Genomic DNA, 21,808 nt, shown 5'->3' with positions numbered 1-21,808 from the left:
GGGAGGGGGGAATGAGCGGAGGAGAGAGACAAAAGAAAAGCAAGAAGAGAGAATCGGAGTCTGATGGGGGGAGGGGTACGGATCGCAAGAGCAGCGAGTAGCCTGAAGGAGGCAGCAGGTCACACACACAGCGCACAGCGGCGGCAGCGGGCGCCGGCTACAAAGAGACATCTGTGCCATTACTCCGCCGCATTGTGGCTAATTACATCCTGGCCCGTCTGTAAAAACGACAACCGCTTATTCTCCAGCGAGCCGCGCTACCCCGTTGCACTCGGCAGAGGGGGGGAGGGGCTCAGTGCGCCGGGACCCGGCGCGTGTGTGTTAACCAGCGGCTGCCGGCTTCCTGATCCCGTTTCCAATTCCCATTAAGCAGAGATGAGAGCCGCTGGACGCTGGGAGCTAAATCGATGCGCCGGTGACAGGCAGGGCGATGGCGACGGCCGAGCTGCCCCCCTCGTTAGTGGGACGAGGCCACTTAACCCCTCATCTCGGCAAACATTACGCTGCATTTACCCTTAATTTCATTGACCGACCCAAAAACTACCGCAGAGGATGAAGAAAATGCGCAGGGAATTGATTTGGCCAGAAAGGCATGGGGAGGGGGGGGAGTGTCTGAAAGATTACAAAGGGGACAGTGTCGGTGAACAGCAGGGTAGAGCTGCTAGAGTCGGGTTAGGGTCCGTCAACAAAAGCTGACGACTTCTAAGACCACCCTCCCAGGAATCCATCGGGAACCAGGAAATAAAAATGAAACAAGATTAATGTGACAAAACAACGGTCTGTCATTGATTCATTTTGCATAAAATCAATGGCATACTCTAAGCGGTGAAATGGAGGTCCTGAATGCAGGAACCGCTCCGTCCGGCACGTGTGACTGCAGCCGCAGCCATTCGGACTGGAAGGCGCTCCTACCGAGTGTCCCTGCTCATTCCGGCAAGGCTGCTGGAGCGGGGGGGGAGCAGAGGGTAACCGCATTAGAGAGCTCTGCGAGGGAGATTAACCGCCGTTTTGTTAAACAGCCAATGACCCTGCCGCTGGGCCGGGGGGCAGGGGGCTGGCAGAGCCTCTCTTGCCCCAGACATGTCACCGCACAGCAGCCGTGTCAAGTGACCTACTGGTAATCCCCGCTTTGCCACGCTGCCGGCAGCCGGTCTTTCACCAGCCTGCTGCCTTTGTGTGGCCAGGCAGACAGCCTCGGATGGGGCCCCGGCAAACAAACTCCTAGGGCCAAGAAGCCAGAGCCAGAACCGCCGCTAGCCAGAATACTTTCTGGGCTACTCCTGAGCTACGTGCACTGTTCCTACGATAAAAACTATTATTCACTAGTAATTAGACTAACGACTTCCCAAATGATTAACAAGATGCAATCCCGCATCATTCTCCATTCTGTATCCACACTGTTTAATGCTGAAGGTCATTAAGGTACCTTGAAGGATCCACCATTATCCTAACTACTTTCATGAAGTCCCATTTTACCCTCCATTTGTGATGAAAAGCTTCACCCTGGAGCTCACCTACATAAAGACATTTTGAGTGTGGAAATGAAAGAAAAAAAAACACCATTATAGCATAAAAGTAAATGAGCAGAGGTAACTAAAAACCCAGTAGTAAAAATCCAGGAAGACACAGCAGACATCATAGATGAGTCGGGATGTTTCTTAGCAGTAAAATGACCACCATTTTCTGCGGTTTAATCTGAGTTACTGTGCATAATCGTCTGACAGTTCATTCCTCAAGCCTGCTCTCTGGTTCCCTTGCCGCTTAAGGCCTTGGCCCAATCTGTCAAGGCGGCCATGACAAATGAACGAACGGATCACCCTACGCATCCACTCACAGCGGAAGACAACCCGACTTGGGGCTGGGGATGGATGAATGGAGCCAGCCAGTCGAAGTTTCCCGGGGAATGAGACTGAAAACTCGGAGTGATTCTCAAAACATCAAAAACATGGGGGGCATGGGGGGGGTATGCAAACAGTCCAGATGGGAGTGAAACTCGACTTAGACCAGTGGTGTGATTAATGATCGCTTTGGTTTGGTTTCGCAATTTGCCAGCCAGTTGCTGTAGGTTTCACACCGGATTTCTAATGTGAACTAATTCACATTCTGGCAGCAGAATATATCCAAATGGCCAATTCAAATGTACACACTCTTCAACCCTCCTGGACTCCCAGAATCCTTGCTTTCAAATTAGCATTTCCTGTAACTTGTAGCCAGTCTGTGCTAGGGGGCAGCCGAGATAGTGAAAACTGAACCATGTTCCATCAGGTGGATTAATGGCGGTTTTCTCTCCCTCTTGTCACAGGATGGCAACGTCTGCTGCTTGCTGGGTGCCTACAAGGCTGTGGATCGATTGGGCAATGCTCGCCCTGCAGCGTCCCAAGAAAGGACCGAACAGACAATATCTAGCCTTCACCCCTTCTGAATTGGCATGGGGGTCAAGGGTCAAGGAGATGTATGATTGGTCATTCCAGACTGGACAAGAAACATTATTTTCTTTATATTATTAATATTGCAACTGGAAATCTTTATCTGTTATTCATCTGCTGTTAAGTAATTTTCTGGCTCATTTCAAAACAATATTTTTTAATACCCAACTCCGAATGTTTCCCTTGACTAGCTAAAGGAAAAAGGGGAAAAAAAAAAACCTGAAATGGGCGGAGCCAGACAGGGACAGAGAGAAGGAACGTAGGAGGACTATGTACGAGGACGGCTCGGCGAGAGCGTCTGTGTGATCCGAAGCAGTGACCGAGCTTCCTGGATGAGGAGAGGAAATGACTTCTTTATCCAAATAACGAGGCACCGCAGACAGCTTCACTGGCCGCGGGAAAGTGAGGCAGCGCAGCCCTGACAGCTAACTCAAACTGCAGGTGAGTTAAAGTGCTCTTCGCCTCACTGCTTCAGCTTACGGTTTGGGCTTGTCAGAACCCCATGGTTCCAGCAGTCCCGCCTTACGGCCTATCGGGGCACCAGCACGCCCCCGGCCTCGCACACACCGACATGGCTTAGTCCCATTTAAGAGCACCGTGCTTGATATATCAAAAGATGCTAAGGGTTTCTAAACACTTCAATGCCAGGGACGGAGACGTACTCGTGCTTTTGCAGCAACGCAGGCCACCCACCAGCTTTCGGTGGTTGCAGCTGAAACTTCACCAGACACATACAGTGATCTCCCTCGACAATGCTCCTCAGGAATTCTGCAGGGATAACCTAATAACTTTTAAGTTAATAACTACCGGCCGCATGAAAGAGAATTAAAAACAAAATGAAACACAGCTTGCAGAGATGCTTTAGAGAATCTTCTTGAGTATTAGAAGTACTCAAGACACAGATTAGGGCAGGTGTTACTCTGTAAGCCATAGCTAATACACAATACTACAACCTAAGAGCATGACACTATATGCCAGCCATTATATATTGTGCATCTCTACATATTGTTTGTTTCAACTTCATAAAGACAATATGTAATGCGAAATAACAAACAAAAAAATACATTTCTCAAGTAATGCGAGAGAAAAGAGCATTTATTTTTGATTGGGAGTGTAACAATGGTTGTGTAGAATATATCTGGATGGGGGGCAGTATTACAGACATACTGACTCTCTCAGCCTACAATTGCTACGTAGTACTAGTGATGCTAGCAGTGTAATAATTACCGTCTTCTGAGACGATGTCCCGTTCCGCGAAGAAAATAATATAATATAAAATAATGAGTAATCTTTTTTTTCATTATTCACTACCATTACGTCGTTACTGATAGATTTGTCGTCATTCATTCAGTCATTTATATGTTCAGAAAAACATAGTGCATCACTGTGTCCATCACTGCGAGTCATTTTGCTGAGTATGAGTGCTAGTTACTGATTTTAGCTTTGTCCCATTTGCTCCAACAAGTACACACTACCACACTTGGCATGCGTGTTTATGCACTTAGCCGTAATCAAGGGTGTCCCATTCCTCAAATAAGCTAAGTGCACTTTATCCACACTTTGGTAAATACTGTACATAAGTGGTCTTTAGCTAAGTCTATACACCACAATGCACCACATCAGTGACGACTAACGTTTACATCAAATACTAGGATGTCAGTGCAGCTTAGGGTGCTTTTCCTTAGTGGTACTTTTCCATTGACTACTGGTCGAGTACCAGTACCGAAAGTGCCAAACCAGCTGGGGTACTTCTTTGGTACTTCAGTACTTTGGGGTGGGACTGGCAAACATATTTGCCGTCTACTGGTTATGCAAATAGCCTGCCGCTGAAACACAAAATACAACCGGCGTCTTTTGAAGCACACAGCGAACAGCGAGAAACTAAATAAAAAGCAGTAGAAACAAAAATATATAAAAAAAAGGATGGACAAACAAGGAAACACAGGCTTTAATCGCCATATGGTCGGATGAACAGATCCAGTGGGATTCGGCACGACTCGAAATAAAAAAGTATTTGTCGGAATAGGAAGCCGCTTGGAAGAAATGGGGCAGAATCAAAAAACTTAAGCAGGGCTACAGGAAAGTGAAGGATCATAATAACGTGTTTGAATTCAGTGAAAGAAATACCATGCCGCGCTTTGTGATGATGTCAGTCAACGGCGCTCACTGATGATGTCATTTGGTACCAGTTTTTATGCCAGTGGAAAACCGACACAAAAGAAATATCATACTTTCGGTACTTTATGGAAGTCGTCAATTCAAGTAGGGATGTAATGTCATTGCCCAGTGTAATTCGCACAAGTGCATGAGAATATTTTTTGTAATTCGCGCATGCAAAAATGTCACACTGACCAGGCCTGACCCCTGTATGATCTGCAAGAGATAAAACTATGAGGAGAGTCTGTACGGACTGACCTTGATAACAGGGAGGGTTTTGCCAAAGCATGAGGCCTGCTTCTCTTCAAAACCAGACTGAAGTCAGTTTTGTCGATGTAAAGCCAGTTTCAACAAGTACCAGCCATGGCGCTGGGAGGCCAGAGAGGCACTGGCTTCAACTGAAAGCTGATTGGCCCTGTCACTCACCAATTCAAAACATGTCATTGGCTAATGATAAGGTTGCCCACTCTGTATAAATTATAGCCCTTCTTATGCCCCCCCACCTTAAAAAAAAAAAGTGCTATAATTGCCCCTGGCTGGAACGGCATTTACTGCAAAACCGTCGACGGCCTGCCAGAACAATTTAAACGACTGTGCTTTAAAATACATCTTTATGAATGCTGAATCGAATAATGTTTATTAGACAGAGAAAACAGAAGTTTATCACATTACTTAATTCAGTTAGGAGACGTTTCTATTCGAAACAAATGGGAAAACTGCAGCTACGCATTTTGAACATCTGAAGTAATTTTTCGTGTCTTAGGGATATAAAGGTAAGGCCCAAGACAGGCTGACAAGGGGGGGGGGGGGGCGTCTAAGTCAGGAGAAGGAGCTGATCGGAAATCTCAAAAGCCTGCCTATTTTCATTTTTAATTTTTGTTGGAGTGTGACGCCCCGTGATGGGAAAACATTCTGGCTTAATACTCTTAACAGCATTTGCTGCACTAGTGGGTGGGGATCACATGATCAGGTTTACTACTCCCTGCTTATAGGCCAGTCAGACCAATTACACATGAATGCAGAGAACACTTGTTTTCTTGACTAATGCCATCTTCAGTGCAGGGAGTTAGTCTTCATTAAGGCCTATTTTCTGCTGCTAAGACGCCTTGCCGGCAGCAGACGTTAATTAGCTCTTAGGTACGGTATCTGCTGGGGTCGGCCGTTTACTGCAAGCCTTTCAAGGCACATTTTTGGGAAGCGCCACTGCCGTTTCATTTAAGGAAGCGCAGCAGACCTCACAGGCATCCAGGCATGACGTCCTGAAACCCCAAACAGTAACCCCCGGAAGTAACAGAGCGCCGAACTCCCCTCTTCACAGTCAGCCGATTGGGGGCTGTGACGGTGACAGGCGGACAACTGCCAACTTAGAGTGAGACTGTCGACATTCTACAAAAGGTGCGAGTTGCATGCATGTCCCTATATCAGGGGAACCTCAGACTAGTGCATGTTTTTGCTTTCTCTCAGCTCCCAGCACATCTGTACCAGGTATTCGGTGTTCCTGATTGGCTGGGAGGTAGCAAAAAATGGGACTGTCCGGGTTTCCCAGAGGACTGGGATGGGAAACACAGCCCTATACCACTGACTGACTGACTGACTGAGACAGACAGACAGACACAGACAGACATACATTCTTTATAGATCCTGGGGCAGCTGTTACATTTTTTTTGTAATATGGGACAGAAACAAACCAAAAAACACCATTAGAAGCTTCCCAGGTCCTGCTCCAAGCCCCCAGACACCACCGACATCATAATCTCTTACTGTTGCCCTTCGCCCAGCTGTCTTGGGGGGGGGGGGGGGTCCATGTTTCATATTGGCTTTATCAAGTTCGCATCGGCCCACAGAGCACCAAGGAGACTCTGCGAGATTATTACTGCATGTCGAGCTGCAGGATGACAGGGCCAAGGTTCACCAGGAGGTTACCATGGAATGGGAGTCCAGAGGCGCTGGCAGAGAAGGGCGGGGCCCTTCCAGCCCATCCAGGGGGAGGGGCAGCGGCGCATCTGACACCATCGCAGCGAAATTCTGCAAACGCGGCACGGATTACGTCGCCTCCGGGTTTCCTGCTGACTACACCCCCCGAGCATCTCGGAAAAAAAAACACTGCGGGGGGGTTTTGAACAAGGATGAATGAAGCGTACCTGGATTTGTAGCTCCCCTGTTGGGTGTTTATTAAACAGTTTTAGATCGTCCCGAAAACTGAGAAGAACTTCATTACCCACGTAGAACATTACAATTTCACCCCTATTCTCCAATTAAAAAACATCATAAAAAAATGTTAAATCCCAAGCATATAAAGTTAGTTTGCGGCATTAGTCTGCGGATGACTGGATGATTTATGAGCTCTGAAATATTAGCCACGGGGGCAGACGACTTATTCAGAGACCCTCGAATGGAGGAACAATGAAACGGGTGGGGGCTGGATTCTCGCCATGGAAAACAACAAAAAACAAAAAAAATGCAGACTTTGCAAAATGCAGACGTGGTGGAGGCGGGGCCTGCGGCAGCTGCGTGACTCGTGTTGCTCAAGCCAAAAGGGCAAAACAGGGGCACCCACCACGCCCCGGCCCCCAAGCAGATCCCACAAAGGGCTTCAGGCATTCAGGGCTCTCTCTCTCTGGCCCGGCCCATTGTCCACCACCATCCAGTATCCAGCCGGCGAGGTATTTACCTCCCTGGAAAGTCTTCTGTTGGTTTGAAAGGATTAAAGTTACAGCTGTTGAACAAATAATCTGAACTGCATAGATGTAACGGGGATGAGGTAATCGAGAAGAGAAGTTACTGAAATGCCCTAGACAACGATGCCATTTCTGTTCTGTATCCACTCCAGGATCACTGCCAAGCCTTCAGGATGAGTGACATCATTTCACAGCGGACTCCAGCAATCGTACATAAGGAAGCACACATCTGCACGCAAGCCTGCGCGTTCTTGCACATCCCTGCACGTAAACACACTGCGCCTACTGTAAAACGAGGGGCATCACAAAGCATGGCACGTACCCGGTCGGGCAGCCAGATTCACGAAACGCGAATTAACTCTGGGTCTCACTTGAGTTGTTTCGGAAGGGGGGGGGGGGGGGGGGGGGCATAGAAAAGGGAGGAAGCAGGGGGTGTCGTGACAGAAAGCTGAACCACAGCAGAGGCAGAAATGTCACGCCGGGAGTAGAAGACGAAACCGGCAGAACAAGCCGGCTCCACATCCGTACCAGAGCTTATCAATCGCTGACCCAACACCTCACTACCTCTCACCTTTCAAGCTTCCACTTCTCAAACTCTAATGCTCTGTCAGAGGAGAAGGGTTTTAGGGACTAATCTACCTAAACTAGTAATGGGACATTCACACCAACCCTAAGAAGAACTAGCCAATCCAAGGAACGCTGACCAAGCCCCATGTTGAACTCTGTGTCTCCGCAGAGCAGCATGGGAGATGGCAGGGAAACAGGCATGACCTTCGGGATGCAATAAAAGGGTAGGGCGCTAACTATCAGAACAATGCAAAGACACCAGGACAAAGAGGTTGGCTGGTAGGCACCGGGCCGAAAGGTAGCTACATTCAATAACGGTCCATTTGCGGCAAGAAAACAGGAGGCGACGACCACATTGACAGGGAAAATGCAGGCAGGGGGAGAGCTATGGAAATCAAGATCACCTACAGCACACCATTTACCTTAAAAGACAAGCTTCAGGATGCTTGCCACTGATGACATTCACTTTAGGCAACAATGTATTATTAAATTCCGATTCATTATCCAGTATAGGGTCGCAGTGAGCCTGGAGCCCATCCCAGGAAGCAGACAAGGCAGAGGACATCGTGGACAGGATGTCCGTCTATCGCAGGACGAAATTAAAATACATTACTTATTACTGAAAGAATCGCAAGATCAACAAAACCTACAAAAAGGTAAAACTGGAAGTCATCGTACCCTGTTTGCCGAACAATTCAGCACAAATATGAAATTGAGGCTAAAATGACTATTATGCATTATTTATTTATTTTGGGGGGGGGGGGGCAGGGTGTTTTGTAATTTGACATGCATGTGAATCCTTCACAGTAGCGCATGTTTTCAAAATGGCGATGTTTAGGCCCGAAAAAGAGCAGCCGCGCAGCCCCCGTAGCGGAGGCACCAACGCCAACATCCTGAAATTAGCTCGACGTTGGTGCCGCTCCCTTCCCATCTTCCGCGGACATCAAGGGGGCGGGCGCCTGGCTGCCGGTAATCGCGGGGAGGGGGGAGGGGGGGCGTAATGAGTCGAGGCCTCACCGGATCCGGCGGGCGGGGGCACCGGTGAAAGTGCCAATTGAGGGGAGAAGGAGGATTCACCATCAGTGCCATCAATCGGCTCCCTGACTCCAGCTCACTGGAGTCAGGCTGCTTATCCCTTTAATGTCTACAGAAGCAGCCTGAGGGGGCGGCCTGGTGCCTTGAAGACCGAGACCGGCTCGTGTGCAGCCTTCGCCGCCACGGTGCCCTAATGAGGGAGGAGGACGCCTCCACAACCCCCCCTCCCCCCCATCTGCGCCGAGCCCGCAGCCGGCGCGGCCACTAGTAATTCATCTGACGCATGGTGGCCACCTCAAGCCGGCTGCCAGCCCTCGGGCGGAGAACCCAGGGGCGGAGCCACGCCGCAAAGGAGCCAATGACGAAACACTCCTCAATATGTTCACGTCTCCAAGTACCCTGTGCTTGTAGGAAGGACTGAACCAGACCGGCACGGACTGGAAGACCGAGAAGGAGGGACCAGCGAGGTGTGAGTCAAAAGATTAATGGCGCAGTCCCGTGCGGATGAGGCGGAGCTTCAAATCCAATTGGATCCGGTGCTCATCAGTCATCGAAAGCTGAGATATTAAAATGGGCCTCCCTGCTGCAGCACATCAATATCCTGTCATCCTCCTCAGATTACAAACAGAACCTATAGCCTTAACTCTACACGGCCCTAATCACATATAGTAGCTTCCCGATTTCTTATTATCGTGTGACAGGCCGCATCCAGCAGCCCACCTCTTTTATTTCCGACTTGCCCGCAGCCTGACACATGCCTGCCTCGCCCTCCCATCACTCCTCCCGCCGCCTAAATCCTCGGTAAACATGCCACGGGTCGGCTCAGCCCGTCTGCTCCCCGGCACACGCCGGGAGGCCTTCCTGTCAGGGTCATGTGGGCCTCGGTCAGACACGAAGAGGCTAACGCTGCTAGCTTTCACTGTATCAGTCCCCTCTGTCGCCATCTTGGCCTCAGTCTCCATCCGCCTCTATCACTCCCCCAGCTTCACCACTCATCGGCGCTGAGGAGCGGCCCGGCGGAGGACGTTTCAGCTGATTATAAGAGATCTTGCTAATTATCGATTTGTCGGCCCGCATTAGCGGCACCGGCACAGTGAGGAAGGAGAACCTGTTAGCCCGACTGGTGGCATTAGCAAAGCATGTGTTTCCATGGCGCCCCCCCCCCCCCCGTCACCTGTCAGACCCCGCTGGCCTTCCACACCCCATTAACGAACATAGACTATATGTCCTGTCCATCACCCCTTCCTAAGGCTGACAAAGACCCAAAGCAGGACTCCTGTACCATATGCAATTTCATAGAAGACGATGTAAACGATTTCATCATTTAAGGAATGAAACCCTTCCTGCCGTGTATGTACAAGACAGACGTCAACACCTTCTCAAAACTCAAGATTACCTGTAGGGTCTACATCTGTTTGTAGGGTCTACATTAGTCACACGCTAATTGACCTTCAAGGAAAGCTCAATACTAGGGGTTCCCAACCATTTGATGTCTGCAGAACGGTTTAGGACATGCAAAAAAGTAATAGAATAATAAAGGGGGGGGGGGGGGGAGGAGGAGGAAATCATTTAGCATTTTTTAAGGTTAACCGTTTCCATCTTTTTCAGATGCAAACAGAGCACACAAACATGAGGGGTCATATAAAATTTTGAAATAAACACTTTAATGAACCAAAAATGAACCAACCCCTCCGCATACCCCCAGTGTTCCACGGCCTGGTGTTCCGCATAATATTGCCAGACTGGCCATGGACTGCGACCAACGGTAGGAACCTCTACTCTAGACCTTGCGGCAAGAATCAACATCTCGCCTTTCTGAGAGGACATTTTGATGAAAATGCAATTTTTACCATTATATTTAAAAATGTAGCCTGCATTGACTGTTTTTCTTAATCTAAACTTTGCGACACAGATGAGTCTTGCCCCGGGCATATTGGTCTGTGTATGGACAGGATGACTGGCCTGTAGTTTTAAAGATGAGAACATGCTGCCTACTTGGAATCGGAGCAGTGTTTGGACAGTTACGGGCAGTGCCCCATATGGGCACCACGGCATCACTCGGCTCCCTCCAGCCGCTTCTGAGGACCCACTGTGCCCTACTTACGACAACCATTAATCATGCGAACATGAGGCAGACAGTCCCTAACGCCGCGCATCCCTAGCCCACGTGGACCATGAGCGCCGTAATCCAATTCCATCAATCCGCCGAGGGAAGCCGTCCGGCTGTCATGGCAACACCCGGACTAAGCAGCCATTATTGAATCCATGCTATTTTCCCCCCTCCTCCTTTTCCTGGGATGGGCTAAAAGCACTAAGCGTTCATCTTCGTGAAGCTGCTAAGCCCAATCTCTCGTTACCTTTCCTCCGCTTACGAGGCAAGCTAATGGATGCCGTCGGAATGCACTGGAATGTTATTGCTGGTACTCAGAGGAAATGGATGCCAATGGAACACACACGCAGACACACACACACAGACACACACACACACACACACATAGCCCTCTTCCCTAAATCAATAAGAGCCCGACCAGGAGTACTGAACACCATCTACAGAGTGTGTATAAATGACACTCCACAGTGTTATGGCCCAGTATCAGGTACAGGATGGGGATTAGGCAACTTTAAGAAGGGATAATCCGTGTTTCGCCGTTCAAGGCAAATTGCCCCCAAGTAAAAGATTTTTGGTACAAAAAAGTCAAATTCTACCCTTAATCCTCAAAGCTGCTTAGTTCTCCCTTTGCACACTCCCCAGACGGCACCGAGTGTTTGGGAGAAGCGTCGGCATTTTATAAAGACAATCGGATCCTCCTGTTACACTTTGGGGCTGAGGAGTCAACCTGCCAGCAACCTGAGTAATGTCGACACGATACCACGGTAATCTGAATGGGAGCGGAACGGAATGTGTCACTGAGCGTGTCCTCAAACCCAAGGGGCTTTTAAAAACCTGCACGCGGGCGGCGAGGCTTGCGTTCCATCACACCGCCACAACTGTCTGGCGTAGAACTGCATTCTGTCGCAGCCCTTGCCGATCAGGGGCCCAGGGAGACGTGGAGAAAAGGGTCGAGAACAACAAGTGTATGAGATAGAGAATTAGAGATGAATAGGAAAAAGAGGGAAGGAGAGGGACGGGGCCAGAATGGAGGGAGATGTCATGCTTTCATGGTCCAAATGTCAATGCAGCATGGGACTGTGACGTCATAAATGCAAGTATTTAAATTTTATTTTTAATTTACTTTTCACACTTTTATCCAAAGTGACAAATTTTAAGAAATCAAGGTCAGATATAGTTCCTGGAGAGATTTCTGGTTAAGGGCCTTGCTCAAGGGCCCAACGGTGAAATGGTGACCGTGAGATTTGAACCGGCAACCTTTCGATCACAGCCACAGCGTCCTAACCTGCTAAGACATCGTGATTCACCCTATATGTAAGGAAAAGTCTGCCTGCGGCTCGTTATGCATGAGAGACCAGGGCACGTGCAGAAGGTGTGAAGATGCATTGAAGGTGGAAGACCTCGGCACACTCAGCGCACGCCTCGCCGGTCACCTGACCTGACCGCGTGACGAGTGGCCATTCGTGGGGGTCTCTACGTGCTACATCACATGATCAGCCACATGGAGCACCAGTCAAGTGGAGAATGACCCCCACTAGTGCACAGAACACAAAAAACAACACTGGCAAACAACACTGGCAAACAACACTGGCAAACAACACTGGCAAACTAAAACAAAGGGGGAAAAAAATAAAAAGGTGATACAAACATACAGGCACATACACGGTGTTTTGAAAACTACACAGCTGGCCTTTCCGTGAACTATAGCTCTCAGCTCTGAGGAAGCTGCCAGTTTAGTGGTGAATGAAATAAAGCCGAAATTCACGCCAGGGCCTTCTAACCACAGCGAAGGACTTCCTGTCTTCCCAAAATGTGAAAGGAAGTCGGAGATTGATTAGCATCATTAACTCAACACTAGGCTTATTGTGCGTTATACCACGCATGACAGCAAGTACGGGCATTCCCTGGTGTGACGCCTCATTCTCCAGTCTTGAAACACTGCTGGAGACCTTTAGAGCAGACTGACAGTTCATCCTCACATCCCACCATCCGCGGGCACCTAGCTTGACCTGTTGAGAACACGACTCTTCTCTAGGCAAAGATTATCTGCAGTATGATGGGAACATGCGGGCACGACAACCAGGTAACTTTAAACACCGAACATGCGACACGAGGACACAGGCGGGGGGGCGGCGGGATGGGTGAGCATTGAAGCTGGTTTTAGAAACAGCTGTCTGCCCACATTTAGCTGAGCTCTGCCATCATGACACGACTTAGCCCAAGAGCTTCCGCTTGGGACTGCCCCGCAAGACGACACCAGAACGAGAGCGTGCCCTCACTCCAGCGGCAGGCTGCCTCTAGCAAGAGATTAACTCTCAGCTTACCTTCGCCAAGCCTAAATTAACTCTCATCCTAAGAACTGGATCCTACTGTCTCTGGATGTCAGAACTTCCAAAACATACCAGGCATACAACTCATCTAACATGAACCGGGCAAACAGGACTGGTCAGTTATTTGACGGAGCTGCTCCTTTTCAATATTTCTATTATGTTTACATAGTTCTACATGTTTACTTTGCCGTGTGTTCACATATTCATTATCATATATATTTACTCTATTGTATTCATTTATTTGTATTTATTGTCTTACTGAAGCACCTTAATTTGTATTTGTGTTTTGTGTTTAATTTGCATTTACAGGTGGTCAGAAGGACACACAGGGCAAGATTTTAACTGACAGTTTTCTGGGCCTGGTGCCAACAACCTGTTGGATCTTGAATCCAATGCCAAAACCGACACCTCAAACCCGGCCTCACAACAGCAACACGAGGGCAATTAAGATCGAACGCATTCAGACTTAAAGGATAAAAGCACAGGCCATGGATGTGTGGTTCAGGTTGCATGTGGGCAGAATCACTCCGAATTTCAGACTGGGGCACCTAAAGTACTCCAATTTAAACTGACAGGCAAATAAAATGGGGACATGGAGCCGGGGTTTGGTTTAAGTCCTCCACGGGTAATTACAGTGATGCCCTCTTCACGAAACAAATTGGCACTTCAGTGAAACCTGCCACCTCATTGTAAAATAATTATCTGAGACCACATTAATAATGGACTGCAGGAACATCTGTGCTGAGGAAGGGAGCTGATCCCTTTGATTTTTGTTTCTCCCCTCTTCCCACCTCCAGTCTTTCCGGAAGCGTCGAGGACCCACAGTACACATCAGGTCAGACATCTACTAAAATGGCCACCTCACACCCTCGAACACAAACACACGCACCTCCCTTATTTAATGCCCCCCCCCATTCTCCACCACCACCTTCCTGTCTTAGAGCTGTCATCGCATCAGGCAACAAGGAGCCGTGGATGCCGGTATCCATGGCAACGCAGAGCAGCCGAGAAAAGCCAAAGTTTTGCTGGCACGGTGTGCGTGAGTGTGTGTGTGTGTGTGTGTGTGTGTGTGTGTGTGTGTGTGTGTGTGTGTCTGCGTCCGTATGCACCCACCTGCTTGACATGGGAGGGGTGGAGTGCAACTCCAGGATTAATCGTTCTTATTCTTCGCTGCAGCAGGGCTAACGTTAGCCAATTAGCTAATCGCATGACATCACCTCCAACGTCACCGGTGGTGACATCACCCAACAGGGTGACCTCCGGGCCTGTGACATTCCCCAGGGATGCCTCCGTCCCACCCAGCCTCTGCTTCCCAACGTCGATGTGCCTCCACGAGACGCACAATCTCCATGCTTGGACAGGCTTGTTGATGCTTCTGTCCCCAAATCAATCTTCGGACATCAGTACCATTAATGCAAGATTTCAGAAACATCTTTGCCTCAGAAGTTTCTCCTTCAGGGGACAAGCGGACACTCGAATCGATGGCTTTCTTGGAATTTAGTGGCCATGTTGGTAGCTGTAAATGGCCGCGGCGTCCGGGTGAATGTCATGTAAAGGGGTGAGGAGCCGATGACCAGAACGGCTACTTCGCTCACACTGTCCTCGCACTGGACTGTACAAATTCACAGCTTTCCTTTGTGTTAAAGCATTTCGCTTCTCTTGAAAAAAAGAGTTAACCTTAAAATATATGTATATAAAATATATCTGGTGTGTGTGTGGTCCAGATATACCTTCCCTTACCATTGGTCCCCACAAGAGGAAACACAATTTTCTAAAAATCTATGACTACAATGTAAAAAAATGCAAGAAATCTTGTGTTTTGTTTAGTTACTTATGGTTAAGGTTGGGTAGGGGTTAGGGTTGTCATAGTTAACATTAGCATTTTTCCCTACAAAAATATGATTACAGGTGTGTGTGTGTGTGTGTGTGTATATATATATATATATATATATATATATATATATATATATATATATATATATATAATGAAAAAATGTCTATTTATCTTTTTAGTGCAATACTGTTGCATTGTGTTGTGATTGAGTAGCGTGTCTAACTTCAAACTATTTCCTCCAGCATACTGAAGGTTTTCCGATTCTGATAAACACATATACAGGAATAATCCATACTCTGGTTTCTCCATTTTAAATATTTAAGTACATTCGCTTAAAAAATGACCCCTTGTGATACATAAGCTGAAATAATGGTTCCTAACTGGTGGATCGATCCCACGACCGCGGCATGTGGGGGTCTAGTACCCATGACGAGCTCCATGATCGGAACAGGCAACCTATGTTAAAGCTCGAGTGGCACATGGTGAGATGCTTTCTGGTGTGAACTAACGGACAGGAAACAAAATCAGCGCCCGTCATCCAACATTAGCATCGCTGAAAAGGGCACAAGTCAATGACCACCCGCCAGCAGTTACGACAGCGTAGGGACAAAGCAGAACGGTCTCTCAACCTGGTCCCCGGGGACCCCCAGACAATACACATTTTTGCTCCCTCACAGCTCCCAGCACACCTGACCCAAAGAATCAAGAACAAGAAAAACAACCAAGAGCACAGAATACCTGGTACAGGTGTGTGAGCTGTGAGGGAGCAAAAATGTGAATTGTCTGCGGGGTCCCCGTGGACTGGGCTGAGAAACACTGATGTAGAACAAGGAGGATGCTCTCTCAGTCAGGTAGGGATCAGGAACCCCCCCCCCTTGCACAAACAGACTGTTACTCTGGTTACTCCTCTGAAGTATCACCCTCCCCCAACTCTGACATCCACCAGACAGACACACATACAGGTAATGCATCCCTTTTGAAGGTCTCTAAGCAGCATAAGAGCTCAGGCCTTGACACGCACGTGTTCAAGGACTTAGAGGAGATGGGGGTTGGGGAGACAAGGAGGGGATCAAATTTGTTTCCTTTGGTCTAGTTCCAGCTACACACTTTGAGAGTCTTTTTCTTCTCCAGCCGGTAACAGGCAAAATGAAAGATCCTCTAACGGAAGATTCTGGGGTCAATAATGTTAAGGAAAAAGCAAAGTGTACGTAAGATTCCGTCATTAAAAAAAGAAATCATAAGAATGCTTAACATCACAGCAGCGAAAGTATGACCCACCCCGAAATCCTGGAGGTCTGAAACCTGTGGAATTAATTGTGGAACTAATTAGCTCGCAGATTTTTGTTGGCTAAGATGAAGCTAACAAACATCACTGGCAGTCGGCCACCTGACCCAAAATTACTGGGCTGGATCTATTTGCCTCCAAGATAAAATGCTCCCAAAACACAACAATGGACGCAAAATACACAATCCAAATGCTTGAGATTAAAACATTATGGTTGCTAGTGGGGGGAGGGGAAAAATAAATTTACCATGATACAGGGTCATCTGGGAACAGCGAGGAATAAAGGAAATGGCATTCATTTCCGACAGGCAGCACGGAAAGTTAAACGTGCATATTTAAGGTGGGTAACGAGCAGCACAGCGCAAGTAAGAACGCCGCAGCAGCCATGCAGCAACATCCCCATGCGACAGGGAGGCAGGAAGCATCGGGGCCACGATTCCAAGAACGTCTCTAAGAGAGTGCAGCTGAAATGCGATCAATGAAGCCCAGCAGATACTAGCCATTTAGCTGTAGGCCCGGTGCTTGGTCACGCACACCAATAGGGCCAGAGTTTGGCGACCCACTGCCAACTCATAGCCACAACACCCTCGCAGCACCACCCCACCGTACCCCTGGATCTTCCCAAAAGGGCTGCTCTACTTCGACTGTGTACGCGCCGCTCTCGAATAAACATCCTCCTAGAAGCCGACAAATGAATCAACCTCTGCATTCTGAAACGGTAAATCATCTAGCATCTCCATAGAAATGAGCTTCATTACTACGGACAATTGGAAGATATATACGAAGAGCGGAGCCAGGAGAAACCAAGACGAAAACAGGTAAGGCTTTATTCATAACCCCGAGGAATATAACACAGCTTCCTCAGTGGGTCATTACAGAGCCCATCAAACCTTCATTCCCCAATCAGCTCTCCGAAGACCCTGCCTCCACAAAAATCCATTAGCCGTTGGTGTTGGGTGGGAAATCCAATCCACTGCAATGCCGCCTTATTGGCCGCCAGAGAATAAATTACTGCTGCCACAAAATGCAAACCGAGAAGTAACAATTAAACCACTACTAACAAGCCTTTAAAAAGCAGGCCAGAGTTCCATTATTGTGCACGAATAAGATTACGTAACGTGGCTGTACGCAGCGACCTGCACAAAGTATGGCGACGAGGCCCCACCCGCCAGGACAGACGAGGGTACAAAGCACGTAAGTAAGCACATAAATAATGCTAACTACTCCACCCCCAGTTCAGCCTGTTCAATAATCAATAAACTTGAAGTCTAGACCACACACGTCCCAATCACACGCAGAGCACAAGAGGCCATTTGTACAGCTCTCAACAAAAATATATCATTTGAGGTACTTTTTGTTGCTGCTGTTGTTTCTCACCCCTCCTGCTCCCTACCTCCTCAACCACCAACCCCCACCTTCATGGCTCTCTAACCGCGGCAAAGTGAGAACTGTGACAATCTCGGGTCCTTCAACGAGACCGTTACGGAGTTGTGCAAATCCATCCCGCAGCCACAGCAATCTGGGAGTGACGGCGGCACTGCGGATCCGCCGATCACGACTCCGTCCCTCCTCCTCTTCCTCCTCCTCCCGCAGAAAACCAGACGAGAGAAGGGAAGCTCTCCATCAGAGAATCTGCCTCTTCCACAGTGGCTTCCTCCACACCTGCCACATCTTAATAAATCTCTCCCTTTATTAATCTTTTCCAAGATTGGTCACCGCTGGAGGGGAGTCAAATCTGCTGCACCTATAGCTTGAGAAATATAAACCTTCAAACTGCCACTCGGGTTTATGACTAATTTAGAAGTCGTTATGAGCTTATGCCAATCTCAGAATTTTCAACATTATTATAGTATCAGTGCTGTTCCGTGACAATCGAGCCCAACAATATAAGAAGTGAAATGTTGACTGGGACCCCATAGACGTAGCATGCAGATGGACGTGGTAAACACTTCAAACTCGCTCTGACTTCCTGACAGACCACTTGCCAACCAGCTTATGATCAAGTTCTTAGAGTTCTTCGGAAAAACGATCAGTAGCACCCTGCCCTTTCCGTATGCTGACAACACAGAAAATTATAGGGTCAGCATTTCGTTTCATTAGCGTTACTGATGTGAGGGCATATTCAGCCAGCAGCTGGTCTCTGCACTTTGCCGTCTGAGGGGTGCTCGATTTGTCAGAATGCAGACATTTCCCTAGAGTCACTAAACACAGACGCAGCTGATGGAGTTAATTCTATCGACGTCTAAGTGATGTACTCATCACCCCCCAAGAATGGCACAACATCCAGGCCCCTGAAGACGTGAGATATTGGGATTCTTTACCCGACTTGTTCGAGAGACATGCTAGAGAATTTCAAGTCAAGTTTGCTTCATTAATGACCATTCAAAACAACTCTGGCTATGCAATGGCACACAGCAAGACATCTCGGATTATTATTCCCCTTTAAGATTTCACACCAAGTCACATGTGAAAATCTGTCAGACACACTCCTACTGAGCTTCCAAGGTTTCCAGTGCAACCACCTCAGACATCCCAGTGTCACTCAACATCTCAGAAAAAGAAGTCATAACTATACTCACTTGTCCATGAGGTGGCATGTTGCTGTAGGACAACCCCTGCTGCTTTTGATTCATGAGCAGAATTCGCTTCCTCTCCTCGCTCAGGTGGGCCGCTTGGCCGGGTATCTGGCCCTGGGCTTGAGCGGGCACCTGCGGCTGGCCCGCGCCTTGCCCCGCCGGAAGCTGCATGTAAGGCATGGTGGAGTTCTTGGCAGGGTTAGCCACAGGCGGGGTCATCCTCTGGCCCATGTGGTTCACAGCGCTGAAGTGGCTCAGGGGCTTAGTGTTGCTGTACGAGAGAACATTGCCCTGCTGTTTACTCAACACGTTTTGACCCATGTTGTTTGGCTGTTGGCTAATCATGTTCATGTGGTTCTGAGGGAGGTAGCTGTTCATGGCAGCCTTCTGGGGGTTGTTCCCCATCACAGGCACCATTGGGTTCTGGGTATTGAAGGCTTGCGGGTACATCATGGGGCTATTTGGCTTGTCCGAGTTGAAAGGCCCGCCATACGGACTGGTAGGAGGCCCGGCAGGGGACCAGTTAGCTGCTTGGGACGATTGCTGCTGCTGCTGTTGTTGCTGCTGCTGCTTCTGCTGATTGAGTTTCGCCCGCTGCTGAGCGGCCATCTGCTTCAGCTGCTCAGCCGAAGACAGTTCCGCTGTAGTCGGAGGCATGGGGAATGTACTGCCCACCCCGGTAGCCCCTGACGCCCCAACAGACCCTGAAGCAGACCCTGGAAGCACCCCTGAGCCAGGATTAATCAAAAAACCATTCCCAGGCCGGGACGACTGAGTCTGACCTTGATTGGGAGTTTGAGGTGACCGTGCCACACAATTGACAGGTGAGCTTGATGCTATAGAAACAGGAGGTGGTTGCTGTAGTTGTGTTTGCTGAGGTGGAGTGCTATTTGCCGCTGTGCCAAATTGCGGGCCCGAAGAAGATGGCCGGACCTGCGGGGACCCCATGGGTATCTGGTTATTCTGAGAAGAGGCTACAGGAGGGGGCTCCTGGGGGAGGGGTGTCTGTGCAGCTGGCCTGGGGAACTCCGGCTCCTTCTTCTCCTCGAAATCCTCGTTGAACAAGTCATGCATGTCATCCTCGGGCACCGTGTTGACCAGCTCATCGATAAGCTCTTGCCACTCTTGGTCATTGAGATTGATGTCTGAGAAGAGTTTATTTTGGTTGGAGAGAGAGGTGTCCGAGGATTCGATGCCAGCAGGGTCGTCCAGGGGCTCCTGCTTCATCTCCTTGTTTTGGAGATGGCTAAAGCCTTCATCCAAATCAAGAGAGCCGTTGACCTGAAGCTTAAGGTCTGGCAGTCCACCATTCTTCGGTAGATCCTCGGCTCGGTTAGGGACATGTACGTTGCTGCTGTTGGTGTTTTTTGTCAATGGAAGCTGGGGTTTGATGTCCAATTGGTGGAGGGGTGAGACTGCGGGCACTGGGGGCACGCTGTTTGGCAAGCTAGCCAGCGAGTCCATGCCTCCGGCGACACCGTCCTTCCGCACCCTTTTCGCATTCGGAGAGAAGCTCCCGTCACAAATCCCATTGTGCTCCCCATTCAGTGGCGAGCGGGCGCTATCCAGTTTCCTCTTCACGGTCTCCTGAAGCTGAAGAAAGAGAAGGAAAAGTGAGCCGAAGCACAGATGTACAATTTGATTACACACTTTCATTTCAATTTGTTCCTCGTTTATAAGTTCAGACAGCTGGCTGAACACAGCAAGAAGTAATGCACCGCTATTACTGTGCCCATGTGCTCCAAGAAGTACGACAAACTCCACAGCTTTTAGTGGGAAGGAAAGACAACATGGACGGAATATTGATTCATTTCTACCCAAAAAAGGGGGGGAAAAATGCTTCAGAGGTGAGGAGTCAGGAAAGTTCTAACCGCCATCACAAAACCAAGAGGTTCAAATGCACCAACCTTTTCAACCTCAACTCAATCAACAGGCCTCCATGATCATACCTGGAGATTCAGCTTAAAATGACCAGGATGCTTCAAGGATAGGGGAAAGTTCTCTACATGACTCGATTAAACAAGTACCAGATGGAAGGCGCCTAGACAAATGAATCCAAAAAAAAAAACAAACAAAACAACGCTGTCCCAAGCAACGTTACAGACTATTTAAGCCACCTTCAGTGTTCCCCCCCACCTTAAGGAAGCCTGATGTGCATTTACTTTCCTTGTCTTCATCCCCAGAAGAATATTGCGTGGAGTGAACAACAGTGTGATAACTACAGGCTGTTAACACTTAATCATTATCTATGGGAAAAAGAGAGAAACAGCGGAAGGAATCTTTGCCGGGGAGAAAAAAAAAATGACATCTGACGAACCTTCATTGTTCACACTTCAGAAAGCGCTTATTACACCAGTGTCTCCCGCTTAATTCCTCGCAGTAATTAAAGAGGCTCGGCTGTGGCTGTCAGGAGCCAAGCGGCCACCAACGCAGCGCTGCTGAATGCCGCTGACGCGCCACGGGTACCGCTGCGACCAGATGCGCCGCACCTGGGCGGAGAGGGGGGGGCGGGAAGGAGGCGGAGCATCGCTGCCTGGGGGAGGGTCCGACACAATCATACAACGCTGTCGGGGCAGCAGATCCAGCAACATTTCATCCAGAGAACACATTTTTTTTACAGAAGACGCCAGAGATTGACCGTGCGAGCAGGTGGGGGGGAGTGACGACCTTCGACAGACCCGTCCCCGAAGATCCCTCTGTAGCCTCTTTGAAAGTCAAACACGTCCTTCCTTCTGCATCCACCCTCTTGCCCACTTAACATAAGCAGTGACTCATTTTTCGCTCATTCCTCCAAAATACCTGCTCGGTAC

The 21,808-nt window shown here is 48.8% G+C and overlaps 2 protein-coding genes across 6 annotated transcripts in view; both read right to left on the bottom strand.

Annotated features, from left to right (window-relative positions):
- The window catches only part of LOC125704624 (uncharacterized), a 158,851-nt gene that overhangs the window by 36,598 nt on the left and 100,445 nt on the right, over nucleotides 1-21,808 (bottom strand). The gene's annotated exons all lie outside the window — the stretch shown is intronic.
- Nucleotides 1-21,808, bottom strand: part of LOC125704616 (mastermind-like protein 3) — a 110,077-nt gene that overhangs the window by 28,004 nt on the left and 60,265 nt on the right. For all 5 annotated transcript variants that reach the window (XM_048970464.1, XM_048970461.1, XM_048970460.1 and 2 more), the window contains exon 2: nucleotides 19,002-20,591. In XM_048970464.1, the coding sequence (XP_048826421.1) occupies nucleotides 19,002-20,591 (1,590 nt within the window). The remainder of the gene's footprint in view (nucleotides 1-19,001; nucleotides 20,592-21,808) is intronic.

This window comes from Brienomyrus brachyistius, chromosome 12 (assembly GCF_023856365.1).
Source record: "Brienomyrus brachyistius isolate T26 chromosome 12, BBRACH_0.4, whole genome shotgun sequence".
NCBI classification, from domain to species: domain Eukaryota; kingdom Metazoa; phylum Chordata; class Actinopteri; order Osteoglossiformes; family Mormyridae; genus Brienomyrus; species Brienomyrus brachyistius.
Note: the sequence above shows the minus strand (reverse complement) of the source record. Positions and strands in the feature narration are given on the sequence as shown.